This window comes from Triturus cristatus, chromosome 8 (genome assembly GCF_964204655.1).
Source record: "Triturus cristatus chromosome 8, aTriCri1.1, whole genome shotgun sequence".
NCBI classification, from domain to species: domain Eukaryota; kingdom Metazoa; phylum Chordata; class Amphibia; order Caudata; family Salamandridae; genus Triturus; species Triturus cristatus.
In genome coordinates, this window is record NC_140591.1 from 522,402,628 (window position 1) to 522,429,420 (window position 26,793).

A 26,793-nucleotide genomic window follows, 5' to 3' on the forward strand; every position below is an offset into this window, starting at 1 on the left:
GTCGGAGTGAACCGCGTCCAACGCCACAAAGAGGTTGCTGAACGTGCAGGAGCCCTCTGCCTGGAATAGGGTTAGTAGCCCCTTCTGTAGCCACAAAAGGAGTGAAAAGTAGACACAGGCCTGGGTGTAGTGATGAAGCCCAAGGACATGGCCGTAGCCCGCGAGTCCTTGAAACGCCCAAGTGTGGCATTTGCTTTGTCTCTGAAGAGACAAGACCCATCAAAGGGCATGTCCATAAGATTAGCTTGGACATACCCCGAAAAACCAGATGTCATCAGCCAAACATGGTAACGTACAGCCACCATCGTTGAAATTGCCTTGCCAGCGAGTCTGTCGTGTCCAAGCTACATCGGAGGGCGAACTTTGCTGCATCTCTCCTGTCTGAAATGGCTTGGTTGAGTAGAATCCGGTCCTCCTCCAAGACTACGGGCAGCACCTGCTCAACTGTGTACCATATCGAATGGGAATAACGGCCCAAAAGGCATGAGGTGTTCACCGACTGCGATGCTAGATTAGTGGAAAAGAAAATTTTCTTCCCAAAGCTATCCAGTTTCTTGGATTCCCTGTCGAGGGGTGCGGTAGGGAACATGCCACAGGAAGTGGAAGCTTGAACCACCAAGCTTTGTGGGGTGGATGGTGATGAAAACTGGGTCGATGGGTGCAGTGGGATGGCGGGGGGGGGGGGGGCAATCATTCTGTTCAAAGGAGCCCCTGTGCTGGGCTTAAACCACCTGCCCAGAAGAAAGTCAAACAAGGCCTCATTAAAAGGCAGCAAGGTTTCCGAGCTGGAGACACCAGGCTGCAGGACCTCTGTCAAGACGTTAGTCTTGAGTGCCACGGTAGGAAGCTGCCCGTCCAAGACCTCCGCAGCCCTACGCACCACCATAGCGAATGATGCCCCCTCCTCCGTAGCCAGGTTGGGTGGAGACAGCATGCCTGAATGTGGGGAGGTGTCCAAGCCTCTGGCATTAACCAGTTCCTCATACCAGTCCATATCCTGGGGTTGCGGGATTTTGAAGGGGTCCTGCTCTCCCTCCCAGTCCTCTTCATCCATTCCTAACCCTTCAGAATCCAGCAGGTGAAACGGCATGGAGCCGTACGGCTCTGTCAGCGCCGGTCTCGGTGTCCGCTCAACCACCTCTGTGTTGTCGGGAATGAGGATTGGGAAGGCGCAGCCGGCGACGCCAAGGACCTCAGCTGTGGACGGGCACTGGTGAAGATCACCGGGGCCAGAGCAGACGATGAAGAGCCCACGGGGAGTCCTTAATCTGAACCAGCGGGGCCCAAAGGCACGCTGGCAGGTTCGGGTGGCCAACATATGGTGCACATGGCGTCATAGAACTCCTTAAGGTGGGCGGGGGTCACTCCTGGCCCTGGGAAGGGAGGGAAACGTGGAGCTGACCCAGGCACTTGCTCCGTGGAGCGGGGCTTCGAACAGCGGGGATCCTCAGTCTTGTCATGCAAAGCCTGTCTAAAAATGACAGGGGGTAGGCTCTATTAGACAGATCTGCGCTGGTTGGCGCGGAAAAAAAGAACTGACTTCACCGCTGCGGTTATAATGACTATGTGGTAGTCAAGAGGATGACTAACAAGATATCGACGATGTCAACTACCGGCACGCAGGGGTACTGCTCAGAAAAAATCTCCGGATCCAGCCTGACTCCTAGAAGTTCAAAGGTAAGAAATCTGCGGCTAGATGCCTCTATCAGATCTTTGTTGTTTTCATTGTATGCTCATGTTTTTTTTTTCAAAAAATTGTGTGCCAAATCGCATTGTGGAGTGTCATTCATTGGAGTGTCGTAAAGTGGAGTATAGTAGTACAGTAAAGGAGAGTGTTGTAGAGTCTAGTGTCATGGTGTGTTATTGTAGAGTGGAATAGATTGGAGTCAAGTGGAGTGACGAAGCTAACAGAGGAGTAGTGTTATACAGTGGAGTAGGGTGGTGTTATGTATTGTGGAGTGGAGCATCCTATTCTACAGTGTAGTTGTGCGTACAAAAGTAGATGGGTGTCGTACAGTGGAGTGTCACCGACTAGAGTGTCATGAAATGAAAGGTGGTGGAGTGTCATCGAGTAGAGTGGCACAGAGTGTAGCACAGTGTTGTAGAGTATAGTGGCATAGAGTGGAGTTCAGTGGAGTAAAGTGTTGTACAGTTCAGTGTTGTTGAGTGCAGTGTTGTGCAGCAGAGTGCTGAAGAATCTCGTGTAGTGTTGTACAGTGGAGTATCATTATTTGTGAGAACACACTGCATGGTAGAGTGGCGAGTTACAGTTAGTGTTATCTGGTTAGTGAGCTGAAAAGAGTGTAACTAGGTGCGCTACTTATAAAGGAAGTGGATAAATTGTAGATGAAAGTTATAATTCTAACCATAGAACTTTTAAAGTTTGTGTAGTTTTAACTTGTTTTTTATAGGGAAAAAAGTTTTCCAAACTGCAAATAAGTATTAACCTTTCACTGTTTCATTGAACTTCAATGTTTTTAATTTTTTTTAAATAAAAATATGTTGCAAATCATAGAGTTCAGTGTCGCGAGCGGAAAGTTTTGTGAAGTGCCATACAGTACAGTGTTGATATATATATATATATATATATATAGTGCAGTGGCATGGTGTCTCATATAGCGTAGTTAAGTATCGTGTTGACTACAGCAGCAAGTAGTACAGTGGACTGGCATGTTGAACAATAGAGTAGGGTGTTGTAGACTGTCAGAGTATAGCAGAGTGCTTTAGATTGGAGTAGGGCGAAGTAGAGTGTTTTAGAGTGGAGTAACATCAAGTGGAGTATTGCCGAGTACAGTGGAGGAGAGTGTCCTTCATGGAGTGCTGTGTTATATAGTGGAACGATGTGTAGAAGAGAGAATTTGAGTGGAGTGTTGAGTGTCACAGAGTGCAATAATGTGGTCTAGAGAGGATGGGAATAGAGTGTAGTGCAGTGTTGGAGAGTGAAGTAGCATACAGTGCCGTAGAATGTCAAGCAGTGGAGTGGCGTAGAGCAGAGTATGGTACAGTGGAGTACACTGGAGTGGAGTAGTGTAGAGTTAAGTAAAGTGTCACAGAGTGGGATTGCATGTAGGAGACTATAGTGGCGTGCAGTAGAGCAGAGTGGTGTAGCATAAATTAGAGTAAATTGTCATAAATTGGAGTACCGTGTTGCACGGTAGAGTCTAGTGGTATGTCGTACAGTATTGGAAAGTGATGTAGACTACAGTACAGTGGCATACAGTCTAGTTGAGCTTTGTAGAGTGGAGTGGTGTAGAGTACAGTAATGCAGAGTTTCGTAGAGTGGGCTGGCATACAGTGTTATAGAGTACAATGAAATAGAGTGGAGTGGCGCACAGTGAAGTAAAGTGGGGAGCAGTGGCACACAGAGTTACGTACAGTGTTGTATAGTGGACTAGAGTATCGTAAAGCAGCACAGAGTGGAGTAGTGTTGTACAGAGGCATACAGTATAGTGTTATAAAGTGGAGTGTAAGGGTATAAACAGGAGTAACATTTTGGACAGTGACACAGTGTAGTACAGTGTTGTAGAGTGGAGTTGGATAGAGTATAGTAGTGTGTAAAACAGTGGAACTGTATATAGTGGATTGTTACATGACAGCAGAAAGTGAGAAAGTCTCGAACAGTGAAGCAGAGTCGAGTGGAGTGGCATAACGTAGTATGTAGTAAAGTACAATAGTGTGCATTGGTGTGTCAGAGTGGCGTAGGTAGAAAACGGTTATAAATTGGAGTGGAGTTTTGTACAGTAGAGTGGAAGCATATGTCTTATAGAAAAGTGTTGAATAGTGTTGTACAATGGAGTGTACAGGCATAACGTGGAGCATAGAGTTGGAAAGTGGTGTGAACAGGGATAGAGTGGCATAGAATGTTGCTGAGTGCCATAAAGTGTGGTAGACGTTTACTGAGGAGAGTTATATAGAGTGGAGGAGAGTGCCATACATTGAAGCGGCATAGAGTGGATTACCATAAAGTGGAGTAGTGTATAAAAGTAGGATCTGCTTTCAGGGTTACCACCACTATTGCCCGTGTCATTTTGCTTTCTGATTAGTCTGACTGGGAGACTGCTAATCAGGACCCCAGTCACTGTGCTCTCTGCCTAAATTGGACATAAGTACTTTGGTACCTTTCACATTAGCTACTGGTGTACCCTTGTAAGTCCCTACTATATGGTACTGTGGTACCCAGGGCATAGGTACACCAGGGGTCTCCCATGGGCTGCAGCATGTATTATGCCACCCATGAGGGACCACTCAAACTGTGACTGCAGGCCTGTCATTGCAGCCTGTGTGAGCTGGTGCTAGCACCACTCACCACAGATATAAGTTTCCTTATATCTGAAGTCACTGCACTTAAAACCTATAAGTCACCACTAAAGTAGGCCTTTCAATCCTAAAGGCAGGATGCGAGGCTATAAGTGTGAGGGTGCCCTGAATGAGCAGGATACCCCCTTCAAACCCAGGAGTCAATTCTCCGGGCTTTCTAAGTGCGGTCAGCCATTTTATACATATAGTGGACATCAAGTCAATAACAAGATGTCTAACTATATATTGGCTGCACTGAAACAAGTCATGTTTGGTATCAAACATGTTGGGATCCTATCCAAACACTGATTCCAGTGTTGGATGTAGGATCCCATGTACTGGGAGCTGCCCTAGGGAGTCGCCCTGCATTCTAGGCACAAGCCTTTCAAAGCTAGTGCTGCTGCCGACCACAGACACGATTCAGCCCTCATGCTGCTGAGCCGAGCTTGAACAGAGGAAGGTAGAACAATTGGTTTTGTGTCACAGGGAGGTGTGACCACCTCCCAGACAGGGCTTAGTGTATTGGGCTGGGATGGGGGCGCTTGCTAGCGCTACCAGACTGCTTTGAAGGGCACATTTGGTGCCCTCCTTGGATACTTCAGTTGAAACCAGTTCAGGGAGCCATTGGCTCCCGCTCTGGCATGAAACTGGACAAAGTACATGGAAGTATCCTCCCCTCAGTCAAGCCCCTCTGGGAGGAATCCCTGAATCATCTAACCCTTTCCTTTGGGTATTTAAGGGCTTACCTGTGGGTGGCTCTTCAGATTCATCATGGGACAAGATTCTGATCCGAAACCACTTCCACTTCAACCGTCTGGGCACCTTGGACTTCACCTAGAATAGAGACTGCATCAAGGAAGACTCCTGCTGCCCCTGGTCTCACCGTACTGCCAGTCTTCAGTGTCATCTGTGTCTGTGCTTCATCCAGGTTTTTCTCTAGGCCTGTGGGCATCAAATACACCCAAAGCAATCTCCCTTGGAGTGAAGGAGTCACTTCCCTGCATCTGTAGGCACCGCAATGAAGCTGACCAGTCTGCTGCTCCTGAGGCCCCATGGACTCCAAAAGGCTCAGCAACACAGGTGGTGTTCTGCAACTCCCTCGAGGACTGCATTGGCTTCTCACCGAGTTTGGAACCGCTGGAACAGAAACCCTGTGCAGCGCATCGACTTGATGTTGCCAAGGTTTGTTGACTCTGTCCTCCAGAGATCTTCGGGCTACAAGAAGCTCCAGCCTCCAGCATCTCTGCTACCAAGATCTTCGACCTCACCGCATCCTCTGCACTGTCGGCCTGCATCCTTGGTGATCTGCTCGAGGTCCTCTTGAGACTCATGTGCCTTTAATCTCTAGGTCCTCTTGGGGGTCTTATTTGGCTTCAGTCGGCTCCACTGATTGCTTGGGCCTGCATTTGGTGAGTTCCTTGGACCTTGCTGGTCCGGACATTGTACCTTCTTCGTCTTCCATGTCTGTTGCTGCTGCCAAGGCTTGTTGGTGCTCCCGCCAGACACAGACTCCCTAGTTCTCGGCTTCCGACGTGGGACAGCTCGTGAATGGCTCCTGGTCTTCCATAGCATCCCCTGGACCTCACAGCTCCAGCGACGCGGTTACCTTCAACTCTCCTGCATCTTCCGTCATCGGTGGTCCTTGGTTTTCCACGCCTCCTGTTCACCCTCAAGTGGCATAGACTCTGTCCCCTCTGTTTGCAGATACTTCTCTTCAAGAATCCATCCTTGGATTCCACCGGACTCTTTCACCTTCTTTGCCAGCGGCATCTTCACTGAAACCATCCTTTGTGGTCTACGAGCGTTTCGCACCTATGCACCCGGCTACCCTGGAGCATGTATCCTGGTTCCTGGGGTATCCACGGGTGGGGTGATTCTCCAAACTTCCATCTTCCACTGGGTTTCTTTAGGATCCACTGGGAAGGGTCCTTCTTCAAAACTGCAACCATGATTTCCCCATTGACTTGCATAGAGTACACTGCTGTGTTTCCACTGTGAACACAGCCTCTTTAGGGTTTCTGAGTACTTACCTTGGGTGGTCCCTTGGGTACCCAGCTCTTCTGAGTCAGGTCTCAACTTCAGTCGCAGTTTGCATTACACTTCTTTAGCTTATGGTTTGGTCTCCCCCTGGAGCCTACTGTGTATTTGTGCTTACTTGCCTGTTCACATTTAAAGTATTGAGTGTAGTGAGGTGATATATCCAGGGAGGTGATATACCATTGTGTTAGTGAGTTTGTATAATAAATATAACTTTTTATAACTATACTGTGTGGTTCTTTTTGGTTTAACCTACACTATATGTTTAGTTCTGGTAAAACAAGCTGCTTACCACTCCTTCTGAGGCTGCTCTCCACAGCTACCCCTTAGAGAGCTTTCTATGGTTGTCTAAGAACACTAAAATCATCATAAGGGTTGTCTGCATTAGTGCAGGGTGCTTCACTTAAATAAGTGTGCACCTTATACTTAGACAGCCTCCTACAAGTAGCATATAATGGACTAGCGTACAGAGGAATACTGTAAAGTGGAGTGTAGAAGAGTGGCGTACAGTGGAGTGGCATAGAGTGGGGTAGGGTACAGTAGATTAGCGTAGAGTGAGCTGACGTACACTGAAGTGCGTACCGTCGAGGAAACTGCTGTAAATTGGAGAGGCATCTCATACATGAGAGAGGAGTGCTGTGTTGTACAGTGTTGGAAACTGTGGTAGAGTGGAGAGTGTTGTACAATAGAGTATACAGGCATAGAGTGTAGTACAAATTTGGACAGTGGAGTGTATAGGAATACAGTGGAGTAGAGTCTAAAAGTGGCGCAGAGGGTAGTAGAGTGGAGTGGTGCAGACTAGAGTGGCGTACAGTTGAGTGGGGTAGTGTGGAGGGAAGTCAAATATAGTAGCGTAGAATGGAGTGGCACAGAGTGGCATGCAGTGGTGTACACTGGAGTGGGTATAGTGGCATGGCATACAGTAGAATACGTAGAGTGGTGTACAGTTGACTGGCATGGAGTGGAATAGCATACAGTGGAGTATACAGTGGAGTAGTGTCCAGTGCGGTGGCGAGCAGTGAAGTGGTGTAGATTGGAATAGGGTACAGTGCAATAACATACAGTGGAGTAACATCCAATCGACTGGTGAGGCATAGCGTGGAGCAGCATACAGTATAGTGTCATGCATTGAAATAGCATACAGCGGAGAGTGGTACAGTGAAATAGCATAAAGTGGAGTGGTTTACAGTGGAATGGTGTTGAGAGTAATAGGATATACTGGGGAAGCATATAGCGGAGTGGCATACAGTGGAGTGGTGTATAGTGTAATTGTGTAGAGTTGAGTGGAGTTTTGTACATTGGGGTCGCATAGAGTGTAATAGTGTATAGTGGAGTAGGGTACAGTGGAGTGGAGTAAAGTGTAATCACATACAGTGGAGTTGTGTCCAATGGAATAGCGTAGAAGGAAGTGGCGTAGAGTGGAGTGCCATACACTGAAATGGCGTAGAGTGACGTAGTGTATAAGTGGAGGTGCGTACAGTTTAATATCGTAGAGTAGAATCTCGTACAGTGGAGAGGTGTTAAATAGAGTGGTGTAGAGTAGAATAGCATATAGTGGAGTGGAGTATAGTGGCTAGGCGTACAGATGTAAGTGAAATTTAGCAGCAATGTAGATTATGGTGTGCAGAGTAAGGCAAAACAGAGAATTACGCTCCCTTGCATTTCTCCAGATTTACCAATCAACACAGGGCCATCTTAGTGGCCTTGTGTTGATATGGAAATCTGACTTAAGTACTGCGTTGACCATGCGACACCGCATGTGACGCACGGGTACTGCAATCCAATAATACAGCTAGGCTTTAGTTATATTTAGTGCTTCCGGTTAAATATTTATTTTTTTAACATTTCCACCTGTATTTATCCATATCTATTTTTATGCCATTTTATCGGTATTTATCCCCATTTACTTTGTGTTTTTGGAATAAATGAAGTTATAAAATTGTATATTTCTACATTTAGTTAACTGATAAACACATACTCATACTTTGATGACTCATGTTTTAGCAAATTAAGCAGCCAAATTTAACATAGCAAGACAGCCATAGGAAAATAGTAGCTTCATACTACAAATTTATATTGATTTATGCTATTATTTAATGAAATGTCATCATTTAGTTTTTTTTAACTCTCCACGCTGTCTACTCACTCAGGTGTTTGCCTGCCATTTATGGAAGACAGCACATAGGGTCACTTAAAAGAAGCTGAATTTTCTGGATTTTTCTGCTTTTAAAAATAAATGCAGACAGAAAATATAATGTTTTGTGTCTGTATTTATCCGTATAAACGGAAAACTGTAAGTCGAAGTTATATTTTGGGCCATGGTACACTGCGATAACTGTGGGACATGACGATGAAAAGCCAGTATATAATTGGGTAATGGTTGTTTTTATAGAATGAAAAGGAAGCCATATTGTTTTTACTACACTTTGGCTCTGTTCAGAGTTAGGGCCTTAGAAATTGGTGGTAGGGAGGGAAAATGATTTATATATTTTTCATAGATTTTGTAATAAGTTTACGCCCATGCACTATGGAAGTTTCACAAAATGTTGTGACATGCCATGAAAGTACAGTGGTGACATATAACTACGTTAAAATGCATTATAACTTAAAAAATACTTACCCTACTTAACTGCAGTACACATAAAGCATCATCTGTGCATCATAATCTATAATCCTGCCAAATTTCATGTAAATCCATTCAGCCGTTTTCACGCTATGTCAAATACAATAGTCTATTGAAAATGCATTGATGAAAAAATGAGCTTTGGGACTTCCCTTTGTATCTTAGCACCCCATACCGATTCACCACAAAAATCTACATCTCAAAATGCAGAAAACTCTACCACACTCTGCAAGACTGTTCTGTACACCACTCCACAAAACTCATCTACACTGTATGTCACTCTACTGTAGTCTACGTCACTTTCCAACACACCAATACACTCTACTGTACTTTATGGCACTCTACACCATTATATCCCACTATATGTCTGGATAGTTTTGTGGTGATTTGTTAAACGGGTGGACGGATATTAAGGAGCTAAACTCCAAGGAATTCCTATCTCTAGAATACTAACTATAACTAAAGTGGCAATCAGATTTAATGTGGTTTCTTTCTTGCATCTATTTTTATCTGTTATATATTTGTTTGCTGATTTACATGATCAGATGGCCATATGTGTCTTTTAGTTGTTCATGTTGTAATTCTTGAACTTAACATGTGCAGTCTAGTTTATTTTTTGGACTTCCATGCTACTTTAAGTAGGATTGTGCTATAAACGAAGACCAAAGTGAATGAAAGACAATCATTAATGTTGTTACAAAAATTGAGATTATAATTTATTTTCCTAGAATTCAAATATCATGTGTTCCAAATAGTAGTTTGTGATGGACATGTTACTTAACTTCGGTAATGCCTTATCTGGTGGACACATGATCTAGCCGCAGTTTCCTTACCTTTGAAATTTTCAGGCGCAAGACTGGATCCGGAAGATTTTTATCCAACAACCTCTGCGTGCTGGTAAGTTGCGTCGGTCGGCTCCGCGTGACATCTTCGTCTGCGCCAGAAGTGACATTCGCATCACCTATATAGGTGCCACCTCGGCGCGCCTTCAGTTACTTTTCACGACATTTCACGCAAAAAATGCAGAGCCATTCAGAGTACTAACTGTTGTGTGTAGATTTAGATTCCGTATATAGGTTTCCTGATTTATGCCCTTATATAGGTACAATTCCTATTGCCCTTATTTAGGCATAGAAAATCCAGCCCTTATTTAGGCATTGTCCATGCTAACCAACTACAGGCATGGTCTCCTACATCCGTCAATCCACGTCACAACGAGTTCTTGGAAAACCAGACTCTTAAGCCTTTAGGAATTTCCCTTGTTTGGATATTGATTGCTCCAAGAACTCATTTATTATGCATGAACATATATTCCTTAGGGGTTCATTCATGACGTTTCGATGCCAGACTTTTACGTCAATACAGGCATTCCTAAACACCTTCAAGGTATAAATATACCTGCACTTGCCCTGGCAAACCACGGTTCCGGTACGGTCCAGTTCGACTGCCTACTTGCGGTTCGCCACGGCGAGTTCGGAAGGAGATCGAGTTCCCGCCTGATGCACTGACCAGACGCTGTCATCCTCCTCGCAGAGAATCCAACTCCAGTGTTTCTGACTCCCCTTGCGGGGTGTTAGATATCGAGTCCCGGAAAGAGATTCCAACCTCACACATTCTAAGGTATGGAGCCGACTAGAACTTAGAGAAACTTTTGGCAACTCTTGGCAAAACTAAAACTATAGCTAGCTATACTTTAGAAAACAGCACCTACTTCTTACCTCGTACTACACTTAGGTTAGGTACACTGGGGTAGAACTATTTAGAAGCATCAGCTGAGTATTCACATTTTAGCCTGTGTTATTTATGTATGTATTTTATGAATATATGTCATAGCTACAAACCATGCTATTGCAGTATTATTTTATCTTACTGCTCACCCTGTACGTATTGTACTTCGCATCCTGTCTTACGATTGCAGCAGTTCATATCTCTTGCATGAGAAATAAGACTGTTCAATAAACCCCTTTTTATTGAAATGCCCGTCCCTCTATTTCTGTGCAACTCTGTAGAAACGAAGCATGCACGATTGGCTAGGTGAAACTGATATCTATTGTTTCCACGGTTCTGAGATTGTTCCGACTCTAAGGGAAACAAAGTTGTCGTGTTTATGCGGTTGTCAGAAACTACTCCCTTCTTGTATTTTCGAAAAGTTTCTAGTGACGGCTGAGTTAGCTGGCACACACAAGTAATTAAGCTTAATGTACTCGATAGAGACATACTGACCTCAGTCCTATGTCAAAACTATAGTGTTTATTATCCCAATGTGCAGAGCCTATCAGGGATATAGGAACTACACTACAGACATTGGTGTGTTTTTAAGAAACTAGGGCCCTGAAAGGGAACAGTCCTGAACCTAGAAACATGTCTGCAGTGCCAACGGGATGGGTGGAGGAAACTGGGTTTTTGTTGCAGTACCCCATCCCCACTTTTTGCCTAGTTTTTCATGCAACTTTGACTAAAGTGTACTGGGTCCCTGCTAACCAGGTTCCCAGTACCACTGCTCTTTCCCTAGAAACTGTACAGTAGCTTTCACAATTGGCAACACCTTAGCTCACATATGAGTCCCTAGTAAAAGATACCCCTGGTACCAAGGCCCTTGGGGCTAAAGAGGGTCCCTAGGGGCTGCAGCACAAAGTGCGCAACCCTAAGGGACCTCTCAGCAAGCACATCCACCCTGCCACTGAAGGCTGCGAGTATTGATGCAGAGAAAAGTGAAGAGTCGACATGGCACACATCCCTGAGTGCCATGCCTGCACCACACTGAATGAGGCATAGGTAAGTCACCCCTACAGCAGGCCTTACAGCTCTAAGACAGGGTACACTATACCCCATGTGAGGGCATGACTGCATTAGCAGATATGTCTCAGTAATATCTAACTCCATTCTTAGATATTACAAGTGCCTAGGGAAACCATACCGAGTACATGGGCCGGACACTCATCATTACGAGTTTCCTAGCTCCATGATGGTTTCCCTATACCCACAGATGTTTGGTACCAAACATCTCGTCTTGATAAACACACACTAATGCCAGTGGTTGATCAAAACATTCACTTGGAGGGCACCTCAGAGGTGCCCCCTGAAAAAAACGTACAAACCCACAAGTGTGAACCTGACTGGTCCCCACCAGCCTGCCACCTCTAGACTTGTTGCTGACCTCCCGAGGAAAGAGCCTTGTGCTCTTGTGGGTCAGAAAAAAAGCCTGCTCTGGGCGCAAGTGCTTCATACCTCCCCCCTGCAGGTACAGCACAGTAGGGCGGCAAGACTCAAAGGCTTTCCATCCTTTGTTATGCGACCACTGGCAACTACAATTAGTGAAGTTGCCCACTTACTGTCCATGCCCCTCTTTTTGGCAGCATGAGAGGTGGGAAAAATAGTGAGAACAGCTATGTCCACTCCCAGCCTGTGCCACCCCTAAGGTGCTTTGAGCTGAAGTAGAACCACTGTTCCACTTCCCTCCATCTTGAATTGAGGGAAACTAGCAAAGCAGGATCAGGTATTTGCCCACCGCCCACATGGGGTGAGCATTTAGAGGGTGTAGTCACCCTTAAGGTAAGGTAAATAGCCTGCTACTACCCGACACTCCCTTTAAACACCCATAAATGTAGTATTTAGGTGCCCTCCCCTCCTTAGTTCTGAACTTCCGTTCCTGATGACTTAAGAAGAGGAGAACACCACAGAGTCGCACCAGCAGAAAAGACTGCACAGAACTACTGACTTGGTCCCAGCCCTACCGGCCTGCCTGATGCCCTCGACGATCATGAGCCAAAAGAAGATTTGTCCTGCAGCCTAGAGTCCTCCAAAACCTTGGGAGAACGGCCTTCCTTCGACAAAGATCAAGATCTCTCAACAGCGGACCTGTTCACCAGAAACAAACTTCAAGTTGAGGCCTCTGTGAACTCACAAACCTTGAAACCCTGCTCCCGGTTCCACCTCTGCACCCGATGACTCCGGCCCAAATCCAAGTGGCCCACTGGTTCCAGTGAGATTCCCCAGCGCTCAAGTCCATCGTGGGTTGACCCCTCAACGTCACCTGCAGCATCTGCACAGAGAGGCCCTCAACCATGACATGCTCTGGTGAGCCATTTTTGACATCAAAAGACACCCCTGTACCAGTCAGCCCTAGATCTTGGTGTAGCAGACCAAAGGTGTCCCTACATCCCCTAGCATCGCAACTTAACTCTCCAGCTGTTGGATTCCTTCGACCGGCCTCCTTGCCTGAGCCTGCAGCCCTTTTCCGATTTTGCCTTTCTCCATTGCTTTGAATTGAGCACCCGACCCTGTGTTGGCACCCTGCCCCCCACTATGCCGCTGGTGGTGTAGTGCTGGTGCTGCTTTTGACCTTGCCCAGTGCTTGCTTCAACACCCGGAGACTGCTACCATAGTCTGGTGGCACTGGCAAGAGCCCCCACCCCAGCCCAATACACTAAGACCTGTCTGTGAGGTGGCCACACCTCCCTGGACAGGAAACCTATTGTTCTACTTTCCTGTGTTCGAGCTTGGCTCAGCAGCAGGAGGGCAAAATTGTGTTTATGGTCAGCAGCAGCACTAGGTTGCTGTTGGACCTTGAAAGGTTGTAACCTGGAGTACAAGGGGTTACCCTAAGGGAGCCACCCAGTACATGGGATCATACTTACAACACTGAAATTGGTGTTGGGGTATGATTCCAACATGTTTGATGCCAAACATGACCAGGTTCGGTGCAGCCACTATATAGTTATACATCTCCTAACAACTAATGTCCACTATATGTATTAAAATGGCTGACCGAACTTACAAAGCCTGGAGAATTTACTCTGGGGCTTAAAGGGGTGTTCTGCTCATGCAGAGGCACCCTCACACTTGTAACCTAGTACCCTGAGTTTCAGGACTGAAAGGCCTGCCAGAGGGGTGACATAGGTTTTAATTGTAGTGACCTCAGATATAAGGAAACGTATATCTGTCTTTAGAGGTTTAAGTACCAACTCACACAGACTGCAATGGCAGACTCGTAGTCCGTTTGAGTGTTCTCTCATGGGTGGCAGAATACATGCTGCTGCTCAAGGGAGACCCCTGGTGTACCTATTCCCTGGGTTCCTTAGTACCATATACCAGGGACTTAAAAGGCTACACAAGTAGCCAATTGTGGAGGTCCAGAAGTACTTACCGTAGTACATTTAGGGAGGAAGCACAGTGACTGTGGTCCTGATTAGCAGGATCCCAGTCAGACTACTCAAAAAACACACTGACACCTGGCAAAAAGTGGAGGTAACCATGCTAGAAGGATCCTACCTCCCTACAACCACTTACCAGACGTTTGATCTAATCACTATTAAACACTTAGGAATTATGTGAAACACAGAGAGAGCGCACTCCAGACTGTATCCATGAAGCTTAGAAAAACTGAAACTGACTTGTGTACCAGTAGGTACCTAATAATCCAGATGATGTCATGTTCGGAGGCAGGGTGATGGCCCAAGACTTGTGGCACCTGGTGGTGCTGGGGAGTCATTGCTGTGCAAAGAATTTTCTGCACCAGTCTGAAACCATGAAAGAGTATTCAGTAGGTGAGAAACCAGGGGTAAGATGCAATTAAAAATTCAGCACTCCCTTAATCAAGCAAAGGGCAAAACCCGAAAATTCGCCCGAGTATTTACAGTGATGTCAAATCAACTCTAAATGATTGCTTTATAAAGTGTTTCTAATGGTAAAGTAAGATTCCATACAAAATACAGTATAGCCTATATTGTCCAGGATACTTTGTTGCCGAAATCAATGTTTTTCTTCTAAAAGCCTGCTCATAAAACATAACATTATTTGATGCAGAGAAAAAGTGAAGTAAAATTGCACATAAAGTGCTACATTTTAATCTTATAAAGAAAAAAATATTTTCTTCTGTAATTAGACAACAGGAGTCCTTTATTGAATGAAGAAAATAATTTAAACTCTCATCTCGTTCTGACGTGTGGCGTCCAATCTCGGATTGTTTAGTTGTATTCATAGCAACGTCAAATAAACCCTGCTTTTAGCGGCAGAAAAATCAACATATGCAATTAAAGAGAAGTTTTCCTACAGTCAATTCTAAGAAAAGGCAGGAAAGCATTGTAATGAAAACAGCAGGTTTGTAGGTTTCCAGCAGGAAAATATTCAGTTAAAGAGTGCGTTGAAATGGAGAAATATACGAATCAAGAACAATCTACTTCTTGTAACAAGACAACTCAGACCTACCATGAACATAGTCCTGAAGTTATTCAAGTCACTGAAAAACTCCTCCACAGACACTTTCTTTGGATCCATCACATAGTATTCCATGAGCGCCTGATACAACTTTTCCATGTTGACGTACATTCTGGAGAGTTTCTTGTAATTTTCTCTAACGCAGACAGCAAAGCTGTAAGCTAAAGTTAAGGTCCAAACGGTTTCAAACACTTCTTTTTTAGGGTTAAATCGTTTTTTTTAAAATAATGAGCCAATATCTTTTGTGCAGATAAACTTTGTCAAGGCAAATTAACAATTCGGTACAATCTACAGCGACAGATCACACTGTACAAACCACATACTGAACATATATATTATATTTTCTTGATTAACAATATTCGATTGGTAATGCCATCACCCCAAAACGGGAGGGAGGAGGGGGAGAGAAGAAGAGTGACATAAGGAGAGAACAAGTTACTTATTTTCGGTAACGCCTTTTCTGGTAGAAACAATATCTAGCCGCAGATTCCTTACCTTTGAATTACCCCATGCTGGATCTGGAAGATTTTTCGTGAGCAGTACCCCTGCGCAACAGTAAGTGGTGTCGTTCGGCTATACGTGGTGTCGTAGGCACTGGGAGGGAGGTCCACGCAACTGCTATTGGCGCCACCTTGGCACGCTGATGTCAATTACTTTCCACGAATTTCCACGCCAGAAGCGTGGAGCCATGAAGTGCACTGACACCGGTGTGACCAAACTAGGGCCCTGAAACGGATTCGCTCGGACCCCAGAAATCTGTCTGCAGAGTGGAGAAGATAGGTGGATCATTAAGGAATCTGTGGCTAGATATTGTCTCTACCAGAGAAGGTGTTCCCAAAGTTAAGTAACTTGTTCATCTGATAGAGACATCTAGCTGCAGATTCCTCACCCTAGAACATATGCGCAAGTAATATCATTCCCGGAGGAGGGTCCCAGGACAAATTTAGACTAAGAACCGAAAATGCGAATTGTCCCTCCCCACGGAACCGACTGTCCAGACAGTAATAATTGTAAACTGTGCAGGAATGCCCATGTTGCTGCATGACAGATATAAAGAACTGGAACTCCACAGGCTAACGCAGTGGTCGCAGCCTTAGCTCTGCTGGAATGAGCTCTTAAGCCTTCAGGAGGCTGCTTCTTTACCAGTGCATAGCAGATCTTGATGCAGAGAACAACCCATTGAGAGATGGTCCGTTTCTGCACCGCTTGACCTTTCTATGTACCAACATACCGCACAAAGAGTTGGTCATCCACCATGAATTTTCTTTTGCTGCGAAAAGAGAGAACAACAAAGCTCTTTAAGGGTCCAGATGGTGGAGTCGCTCCTCTTCTTTAGAGGGATGTGGAGGAGCATAGAAGATGGGCAAGGTGACAGACTGGCCCACAAGAAATGGTGTTACCACTTTCGTCAGTAAAAAGACCATAGTACAAAGCACCAGTTTGTCAGGAAAAACTGATCGGAAAGGAGGCTTGGATGATAAAGCCTGCAGCTTACTCCCCCTCCTAGCCCATAAACTGGCCACAAGAAAGGCTGTTTAGATGGTTAGCAACCTGGGGGACAGTTGTACGGAGGTTTGAAAGGAGCAGACTTAAGAAATGTGAGAACCAAATTAAGGACCAACCGAGGCATAATAAAAAGGGAAGACGGGAACATATGTACAAGACCTTTGAGAAATCTATTTACCATCAGTGATTTAAATAAGAGGGGTTGATCAGGCAGTGGCAAGAAGGCAGACAAGGCAGAAAGATAGCCTCTCGGAGTGCCCAGGGCAGAGCCCTGCTGAGCAAGGTTAAAATAAAGAAGTAGAATATCAGAAAGGGAGGGTCAATAGACTTTTCTGTACAATATGATACCAACTTTTTCCATCAGTAGGCGTATACTGTCTTAGTGGAGGGACGCATGGCTCTCAAAATAACATTACAGACTTCGGAAGAAAGGTCGAAAGCTATCAACTGCTGCCGCTCAAACTCCGCGCAAGGTGGCAAAGAGTTGACAGATTTGAGTGGAGGACCCTCCCACGCTGCTGCAATAGAAGATCCTCCCAAAGGGGCAGTGTAATCCGTAGGATCAACACATGTTCAGAAGCTCGGAATACCAGGCTCTTCATGCCCAGTCCAGAGACAGAAGGGTAACTTGAGCCCAGTCACTCATGATCTTCTTGAGAACTCTGGGCAGGAGTGGTATGGGCGGAAAGGCATACCGGAGGCCTAAGCTCCACTCGTGACGAAAAGCGTCTCAGAGGGAGAGCTGCTTTGGAAACTCTAGCGTGTGAAACTGCTGACATTGTGCGTTCTCAGTGGAGGCGAACATATCTATCCAAGTGTAGTAAAGTAGGATCTACTTTTATGGTTACCCCCACTTTTTGCCTGGTGTTATGCTGTTTCTGACTAGTCTGGCTGGGATCCTGCTAAGCAGGACCCCGGCCTCAGTACTTTCTCCGCTAAATTGGACATGGTGAGTACTTGGGTACCCTTCAGATTGGCTACTGGTGTACCCTTATCAGTGCCTAGTATATGGTACCAAGGTACCCAGGGCATAGGTACATCAGGTGTCTCCCATGGGATGATGCATGTATTATGCCACCAATGAGAGACCACTCAAATTCTTACAACAGCATGCTATTGCAGCCTGTGTAAGCTGGTGCCAGTACCACTTACGACAGATATAAGTTTCCTTGTATCTGAGGTCACTGCACTTCAAACCTATAAGTCACCCCTAAGGCAGGCCTTTCAATCCCGAAGGCATGGTGCTCAGTTATAAGAGTGCCCCTGCATGAGCGGAGCACCCATACAACCTTCAGAATCCAATTCTCCCATGTTGTAACTGCATCAGCCATTTAGAAAAATAGAGTGGCCATGTGCCATTACGCGATGACCATCTCTAAACTGCCTGTAACGAACTCTGTCATGGTTGGATTCAAACATGTTGAAATCATACCCCATACCGTTTTACTACCACACAGTAAACGGTGTGGGAGGTATGATTCCATGCACTGTAAAGCTCCTCCGGGAGGCCCTCAGTGCTCCTGGTACCAGTCTTCCAAAACCGGACAGCAAGCTAGGGTTGCTTCCGACCAGAGAAATGTTTCTGCCCTCCTGCTGCTGAGCCAAGCTTGAACAGGGGCAGGCAGAACAATAGATATCCTGTCACAGGGAGGTGTGTCCACCTTCCAGAAAGGGTTAAGTGTACTGGGGCAGGGTGGGGGCGCATGTCAGCACCACCGAGACTGCTTGGAGGGCACACTTGATGCCTTCCTTGCATACTCGATTTCAAACCGGTTCAGGGAGCCCTTGGCTCCTGCTCTGGCGTGAAACTCGCCAAAGGACATGAGTATCCTCCTCACTGTCCAGTACATCCTCCGGGAGGGACCACTGAATCGTCCCAACCCTTTCCTTAGGGTACTTAAGGGTTTACCTGTGGGTGGGTCCCTAGATTCATTGTGGGACAAGATTCAGATCCGAAACCACTTCATCTTCGACCGTCTGGGCACTCTGGACTTCACTGGACTTCACCTTGGACACTCGGACTTCAACTGGGAAGAGCCCTGATGCTCCTGTTCCCATCGTCCTGCTGCAATGTCCGTGACCGTGCTCCATACAGGATCCTTCCAAGGCCTGTGGACATCCCAGACACCTTAAGGAATCTCCCTTGAAGTGAAGGAGTCACTTTCCTGCATCTGCTGGCACCACAGGTGACCAGTCTGCTGATCCTGGGCTCCGACGGACTCTGAAAGGCTCAGCGACACAGGTGGTGGTTCTGCAACTCCCTCGAGGCCTGTCCTGTCTCCTCACCGAGTTTGAGGCCAGTATCCCTCGCCGGGACCGCAGGAACTGAACCCCTGTGCACTGCGTTGATTTGCCGTTGACAAGGTTTGTTGGCTCTCTTCACCAGAGATCTTCAGGCTCCAATAAGCCCCAGCCTCGAGCATCTCCTGCAGCCAAGATCTTCGTTCTCCCTACATCATTTGCACCTTGGGCCTGCATCTTTGGTGAGCTGCTCGAGATCCTCTTGCGACTCCTGAGCCTCCAGCCTGTGGGTCCTCTCGAGGGTCCTTCATAACTCCATTGGGCTCCCCTGATCGCTCAGGGCCTACTCCGACTCCCCTGCGCTTCTGGTGAATCACTAGGACCTTACTGGTCCTGATACTGCACCCTTTTCGCCTACCACGTTGTTTGCGGTTGTCAAGGCTTGTTGGCGCTCACTACGGACCCCTATCTCTCAGCTCCAGCATGGGACAGTTTGTGAACAGCTCCTGGTCTTCCTCAGCGTCACCTGATCCATACAGCTGCAGCTCCAAGGTTGTCAACTCCCCTGCATCTCCAGACATCGGCGGGCATTCCTCTTCCGTGCCTCCTGGTCACTCCTGAGTGTCAGACTTAGTCCCCTCTGCTTGTAGGTACTTCTCATCTTGAATCCACCTTTGGGTTCCACTGGACACTTTCACCTTCTTCGGCTTCTTCCTGAAGTCCTCCATTGGGTTCGACTACGGTCTCCAACGTCACTTCGCACCTATGCACCCCGCTTCTCTGGTGTAGATGTCCTGGTTTCTAAGGTATCCACGGGTGGGGTGGCTCTCCGACCTTCTGTCTTCCACAGGGTTTCTTCAGGGTCCACTGGGAAGGGTCCTTCTTTAAAATTGCAACTGTGATTTACCCATGGACTTCAATTGAGTATGCAGTCGTGTTTCCACACCGCACACAACCTCCATGGGGTTCCTAGATACTCATCCAGAGTGGTTCCTTCGGTCCCCAGCTCTTCTACGTCTTCGTGGTTCACTCTGGTCTTGAGACGTGGTTCCTATTCCACTATTTCAGATTATGGTTTGGTCTCCCCCTAGCGACCATTGTGTGTTTGTGCTACTTACCTTTTTTATGTGCAAAGTATTATGTGCATTGCGTTATATCTCCAGGTAGGAGATATGGTTATGTGTTAGTGAGTGTCTTATAGTGAATACGCATTTTTATAAATACCTTGTGTGGTTCGTTTTCACTCAACCTATACCAATAAGATTAAGTTCTGGTAAAAGAAGCTGCTTTACACTCCTCCTGGACTAAGCCTGAAGGCTGCTCTCCACAGCTACCACTTAGACAGCTTTCTATGGTTGTCTAAGACCACTAAAATCACCATAAGGGTTGTCTGGATTCGTGCAGGTTGTTACACTTACATAAGTGAACACCATATACTAAGCCAGCCTCCTACACCAAGGCTCTCCCCACTGTTGAAAGAGATCTTGTGTCATCTCCGGGTGGAGATGCTATTCGTAATTAGTTAGGAATTGATAGCCGAGTTCACCCGCTCTGGCACTGAGGTAACCTGCCAGGTTTTGAATCATCATGCAAACAAATCTCACCAAAGCTCTCCCCACTCCTGAAAGAGACCTTGTGCCATCTCCGGGTGGAGACGCTATTTTGAGATTGATATGCATCGAGGGCTGAGTTTATCCGCCCTGGCGTGCAGGAAAACTGCTAGGTTAAACCATCACAGATACGCCCTGCTGTCCAAAGGGTCTATGACCCCACTGCACCCTGTTTGTTGTAGTACCACATGGCGGTGGAGTTGTCCATGAACACCTGCACAGGACTTTGCTTGATGAAGAGTAGAAAGGCTTTCAATGCCAGTTAGATTGCACTGAGCTTCAGCATGTTGATGTGGAGTCTGGATTCCACAGGAGACCAGAGTCCTCTGACCTCCACCTCTCCCAGGTGGCCGTCCCATCCCAAAAGTGAGACATCTGTCACTACTGTGAGACCTGGTTGAGGAAGGGAGAGGGGTCTGCTTGTGACCCAATCGTGGTTCGTTAGCCACCACTTCAGGTTCCATTGAGGCTGCGCCCACTAGAACTTTAGGTCCCACTGCAGAGCCCTCATATTCCATCTGGCACGTGTCACTAGCAGGATGCAGGTGGCCATGAGGCCCAGCAGCCTCAGAGTCAGTCTCACAGAAATTAAGGATACAGGCTGAAACATCGGTATCATAGCCTGAATATCCTTGATTCGCTGCTCGGGAGGAGAAACCTGAAACTGCACTTTGTCCTGAACAGCCCAGATGAAAGGGAGCGTCTCAGAGGGAGTCTGGTGTGGCTTCGACATGTTGATAGTGAACACCAGTGAATGCAGGATGCCTGCTGTAGCCTGGAGTTAAGAAACGACAGCCTGGGGCGAGCCCAACTTCAGCAGCTAATCATCGAGATAGAGGAAGACTGGCACCCCTGAACTGCGCAGATGAGCTACGACAACCACCACCACCTTGGTGACCACCCAAGGAGAGCTGGTAGGGCCAAAAGTGAACCCGGTGAACTGAAAATGCTCATGGCCTACGCAGATAACGCCAAGGGGCATGCAGGCATCCTACAAGTCCAACACTACCATCCCGTCTCCTGGGTCCAGGGCAGAAAAGACCTGAGCAAATGTAAGCATCCTGAATTTCTCCTTTTTGATAAAGTAGTTGAGGGCTTGGAGATCTAGGATAGGATGAAGGCACTTATCCTTTTCTCAGGACTAGAAAGTAGTGGGACTGCCAACCAAAACCTACTTCTGCAAAGCAACCCTCTCTATTGCTCCCTTGGCCAAGTCAGCCATGACTTTCCCCCTAGAGCAGGGACAGATGATCCTCCATATGTCAGTTGTAAGATGTAGGCATGCAGGGGGGGTTAGTTTAGAAGGATAGGGAGTAGCCCCTTTGGACGATCTGCAGAAACCACCTGTCCGATGTTAAGGAGTGCCAGTGGTGGAGGTGATGGCATATCCTGCTGCCAACTGGACACCTAAGATCCAAAAGGGTGAGATTAGGAAGGTTTGAAGTCTGCAGCTGCCAGGGTGGGAGGGTGGTAGCTGGACCAGACCACTGGCTATCTTACCCAAGAGGCCAGTAGGAACCACACCCTAATCCATGCAGAGGTTCGGTAGCTTACGCAGCATGGTGGCTAGGAGAAGGTCGGCGCAGTTGAAAAGCCATTCTGTGGCTACAAAAGGAGTGAAAGGCAGACTGAGGATGACATCGGACAGCCGAGAGGCCCAAAGACTTGGCCATAGCTTGCAAGTCCTTAAAGCGCTCCAGTGCTGAATCTGCCTGGTCTCCGAAGAGACCGGTGCCTTCATAGGGCATGTCCAGGAGGGAAGCGTGGACATCCCCCGAAAAGCCAGATGTTATCAGCTAGGCGTGACGTTTGAGGGCCACCGCAGATGAAACCGCTTTGCCCAGCGACTCAGTCGTGTCCAAGCCACAGTGCATAGTGAACTTCGCTGCGTCTCTCCTGTCTAACTGCTTGGGAGGGAATGGCATAGGCCTCCTCCGGGACCTGCGGCAACACTTGCATAACCGCTTCCAACAACGTGTGAGAATAACGCCCCCAAAAGCATGCTAAGCTGGCCAGCCTCTTGGATTCCCTGCCCGGAGGAGCGCTATGGGAAGAAGAGGCTTGGACCACCAATTCCTCCCCAAGGCCTAACCCTTCAGAATAGGGTTCAGGCTCCGAACTAGAACGTAGGGTCTTGTCTGTGCCATAATCTGCGTCGGTCAACACAGCTCCGGGTCATTGTGGATTAATGGCATGAGCGGCGCCGGTCCGGATCCAGGACCAGAGCCACAGGTTTAGGAACTGGATGGGGTACCTTTGACACCACAGGGCCCGAAGGCGCACCAGATGTGTCAGGCTGCTCAAAAATCGGGTGCATGGCCTCAGAAAATTCCTTAATTTGAGTGGGGGTTGCCCTGGCTCCCAGAAAATTGGGGAGGTGTGGAGTCAGCCTCGAACGCCGATGAACCTTCCTCGTGGCAGCCGACAAGACACTTCAACTTCTTGTGCCTCTTACCAGACTGCTTAGACTATCTGCAGTGGGACAAAGAGGACTTTGGACTCCTCTAACAGTCAGAGACATTCCTCTCAAGCAGGACCGCAACTTTTGCGGAGTCTCATGCCAGGCTGCTAGCAGCTTCAAAAACCGCTCCCTCAAAGCCTTTCAATGCCATGGCCTAGCAATTGAAGCACCAGTTGGAGTCATGGTTGTGCTCCAAACACCACAAACACACGAGGTGCGGGTCCCTCACCGACATGGCGTGGTGACCCCCGACGCAGGGTTTAAACCCCGTCTTCCTTGATGACATCCGTGACAAACCAGAAGGAAATCTCAAAAAAGAATGACAAAGCATCGTAAAAATCCTGTAAAAACTGATAGTGGGGTAGCTCTTCTCTCAGATCATCGCTGACTGGCATGGAAAGAAAAGAACTGACATCAGCGAGCAGAGGTGGCACCTATATAGGTGACGCGTACATCACTTCCGGCATGGACGATGCCATGCTGGGCCGACCGAGGCAACCTACAGGCGCGCAGTGTACTGCTCATGAAATATCTTCCGGATCAAGTCTGATGCGTGGGGAAATTCTTAGGTAAGAAATCTGTGGCTAGATGTCTCTCTCAGATCAAGGTTTACAATGAACAGTTAAAATCATCGAATCTTCTAAATGTCTTAATTGTCGTCCTTTGAGCATCCATAAGACCCATTTGCTATCCTTGACTTACTGTGGAGAACAGGCTCAAGAGTAACTTAAGACAATCAAAAGACTCACAACCAGTTCACCTGCATCAGCACTGGATTCCAGGTAGGGCTGGTAAGTATGCTACTGTGATTCAACAGGCTAGTATGTTCTGTTACATGGTTTTCATATGGTTTAAGTTCTAATTCTTTGCACTTTATTGCTGGGAGTTGTTCCTTAGACAATGTGTCCTTCCTGCTTCATAAATGGCTAGAGCCCATAGTCATATGCAGGTGGATGGCATCAGTCGCTTCACCATTGAGAGGTGGGACCATGAGGAAGTGAGTTATGACCAAAGAGGTCATGGAATATGCAACTTAGGGGATAAGGCAGAGTAAGAAGCTTTAAAAGTAGGCTTGTATCAAGTGGCCTCCTCTTTGACCCTTGATGTGCTGCAACATGGGGGTCGCCAATGGAATTTTGTTACCTATCCACCCTAACGTGGATACATTAGAGCCCATGGTTGCCGAATAACCACACTAATTCTTGAGGGCACCAAGTAGCCCAGTTGGCCGCCTCCTTCGGGTGAAGCCTTCCAGGGGTGGGGCTGGTTGGAAGGGGAGGGCTGACGTGCTGGTGGCCCTACACTTCTAGCTCTACCTTGGGTACCCTGGAGATTATGTGGGGCATGACTAACAGTCACGGGATGCGATATGCGTTCTCGAGGTGTCGGACACGTTTAATGTGTCACTTTCTCTCATCTGGTCTTTCTTTACTATGCCGCCCCCAAAGGATATAACATATGTGCAATTTTGTATTCAGGTTTGCTGTGAATTTTGCTATATTTTGTATTGTGTAATGTTAATGGCTGTAGTGGTTGGCATACCACCTTGTTTCATGTGAAGTAAATCTGCTACATCCTGACACAACCAACCAAATGCACGTAGGAATAGCAGAACAAAAACTTGGCTCTTAATATGATCACGGTCACAGAACTTATAAATAATAAGCAAACCCACCTACCTGAAAGAATCGGGCCTTGAGGAAAAAAGGGGTAAACCCCTACACAACCATCTGACAGTTAACAGACATTATCTTCTATTCCCCAAGGGGAAAGAGAACTCGTTGACCAAAAGGACCAAGTGCAAGAAAAAAGTCATGTAATCCGCATTCTTCACGACAATAAATAAATAGCAGAGAAAGAACTGTCCTGATGAAATCCAAAAAGGACTCTCAAAACGTATTCCCATTACGGAGACATAAACCGTACACCAAAAAAGATGAACAATAATACCTCCAAGGTATAACGAATTTTGTTTGAACAAAATGACCTCTCGATGATTACATAATCCACTGTAAAGAAGCTAAAATGACACCAAACAGATTTGAATCTCATATAGATATTCATCAATTATGCCAGTTGTATAAAATGTTGAGACAAAGATGAATAGATATATGTGTGTAGGACAAGTTACTTACCTTTGGTAACGATATATGTAAGAAACTTTAGTTAGTTATAGATTTCTAACGTTAGAATTACCCCAGGCGTCAGACTGGATCCTGAAAGTTTTTCGTCAGCAGAACCTCTGCGTGTCGGAAGGTAGCGTCAGTCAGCTCCGCGTCCTTCGTTGGTGTCGTGTCGCCAGGATGACGTTGCGGTAGCTATTTAGACGCTTCCCTCGCGCGCTGACGTCAGTTCTGTACTCGACTTTCCGCGCCAGAAACGCAGAGCCATGCAAGACACTGACCACTGGTGCACAAAACTAGGGCCCTGAAAGGATATCCTTAACCCTAAAAATCAGAATAGATACCCCAGCAATACCAACCACGGTGGTGGGTCTGCGAACCAATATTACACCAGAAAGTCCTGGAAAACAGAACGGCCAAAGAAGCCGTCTCTCCGGACTGGACTGTCCAGGCAGTAGTGTTTCGTAAAGGTGTGCAACGATGCCCATGTAGCTGCCTGACAGATATCGTTCAGAGGAACTCCTCGCCCTAAAGGAGAAGTGGCTGCCGTCGCTCTGGTGGAATGGGTGCGCAACCCTACTGGAGGCTCCTTTTTTGTCCGAGAATAACAGACCTTGATACACAAAACGACCCACCGAGAGATAGTCCGTTTGTGTACGGCCCAACCTTTTTTGGCACCCACGTAGCCAACAAAGAGCTGGTCGTCCACCCGGAACTGTTTTGTGCGGTCCAGATAAAAAGACAGCAATCGTTTTGGGTCCAGACGGTGGAGCCTCTCTTCCTCTTTGGAAGGATGCAGAGGCGGAAAGAAGGTGGTTAAAGTGATGGTCAGCCCAATGTGAAAGACACTAACAACATCTGGAAGCCGAAGGATGGCAGAAATGGCCGAGAGACAGCCCTTGATAGTGCCCAGAGCAGAGCCTTGCTGGGCCAAAGAAAGGACGAACAAGAGAACCTCAGAAAGAGGGGCAGAGAGAGGATCCACAGCCTTTGCTGTGCACCATGGCAAAAATGTGTTCCATTGACAGGCGTATGCCGTCTTAGTGGAGGGACGCCTGGCTGCCAAGATTGCATCGCAAACTTCGGGGGGCAGGTCAAACCACGTCAACTGCCGCCGCTCAATCTCCACGCAAGGAGGTGGAGGCTGGACAGGTTTGGGTGGAGGACCGTCCCCTGCTGCTGCGACAGAAGATCCTCTCAAAGAGGCAGTCAGATCAGAGAATCGATGGCCATGTTGAGCAGCTCGGGATACCAGACTCTTTGTGCCCAATCCCAAGCCACAAGAATGACTTGGGCCTGATCTTCAGCACTCTGGGCAGAAGTGGTATAGGCGGAAAGGTGTACAACAGACGGCAACTTCACTCGTGATGAAAAGCGTCGCCTAGCGAGTGCCGCCTTGGAAATTCCAATGCGCAGAATTGCAGACATTGCGCGTTCTCGTTGGTGGCAAATAGATCGAACCAAGGCTCTCCCTACTGTCGAAAGAGACCTTACACCACCTCTGAGAGAAGACACCATTTGTAATCCATCATGCACCTGCTGCTGAGTTCGTCCGTCCTGGCGTTCAGAGAACCTGCCAGGTGTTGAACCACCAGGGAAATGCCCTGATGTTGCAGCCATGTCCAGAGGCGCAGAGTCTCCTGACATAGGCTCCACGACCTCACTCCGCCCTGTTTGTTG

General features: G+C 47.1%; 1 protein-coding gene across 3 annotated transcripts in view; it reads right to left on the reverse strand.

Moving 5' to 3' along the window:
- The window catches only part of DIAPH3 (diaphanous related formin 3), a 2,278,729-nt gene that overhangs the window by 626,818 nt on the left and 1,625,118 nt on the right, over window positions 1-26,793 (reverse strand). For all 3 annotated transcript variants that reach the window (XM_085621985.1, XM_085621986.1, XM_085621987.1), the window contains one exon: window positions 15,164-15,327. In XM_085621985.1, the coding sequence (XP_085478111.1) occupies window positions 15,164-15,327 (164 nt within the window). The remainder of the gene's footprint in view (window positions 1-15,163; window positions 15,328-26,793) is intronic.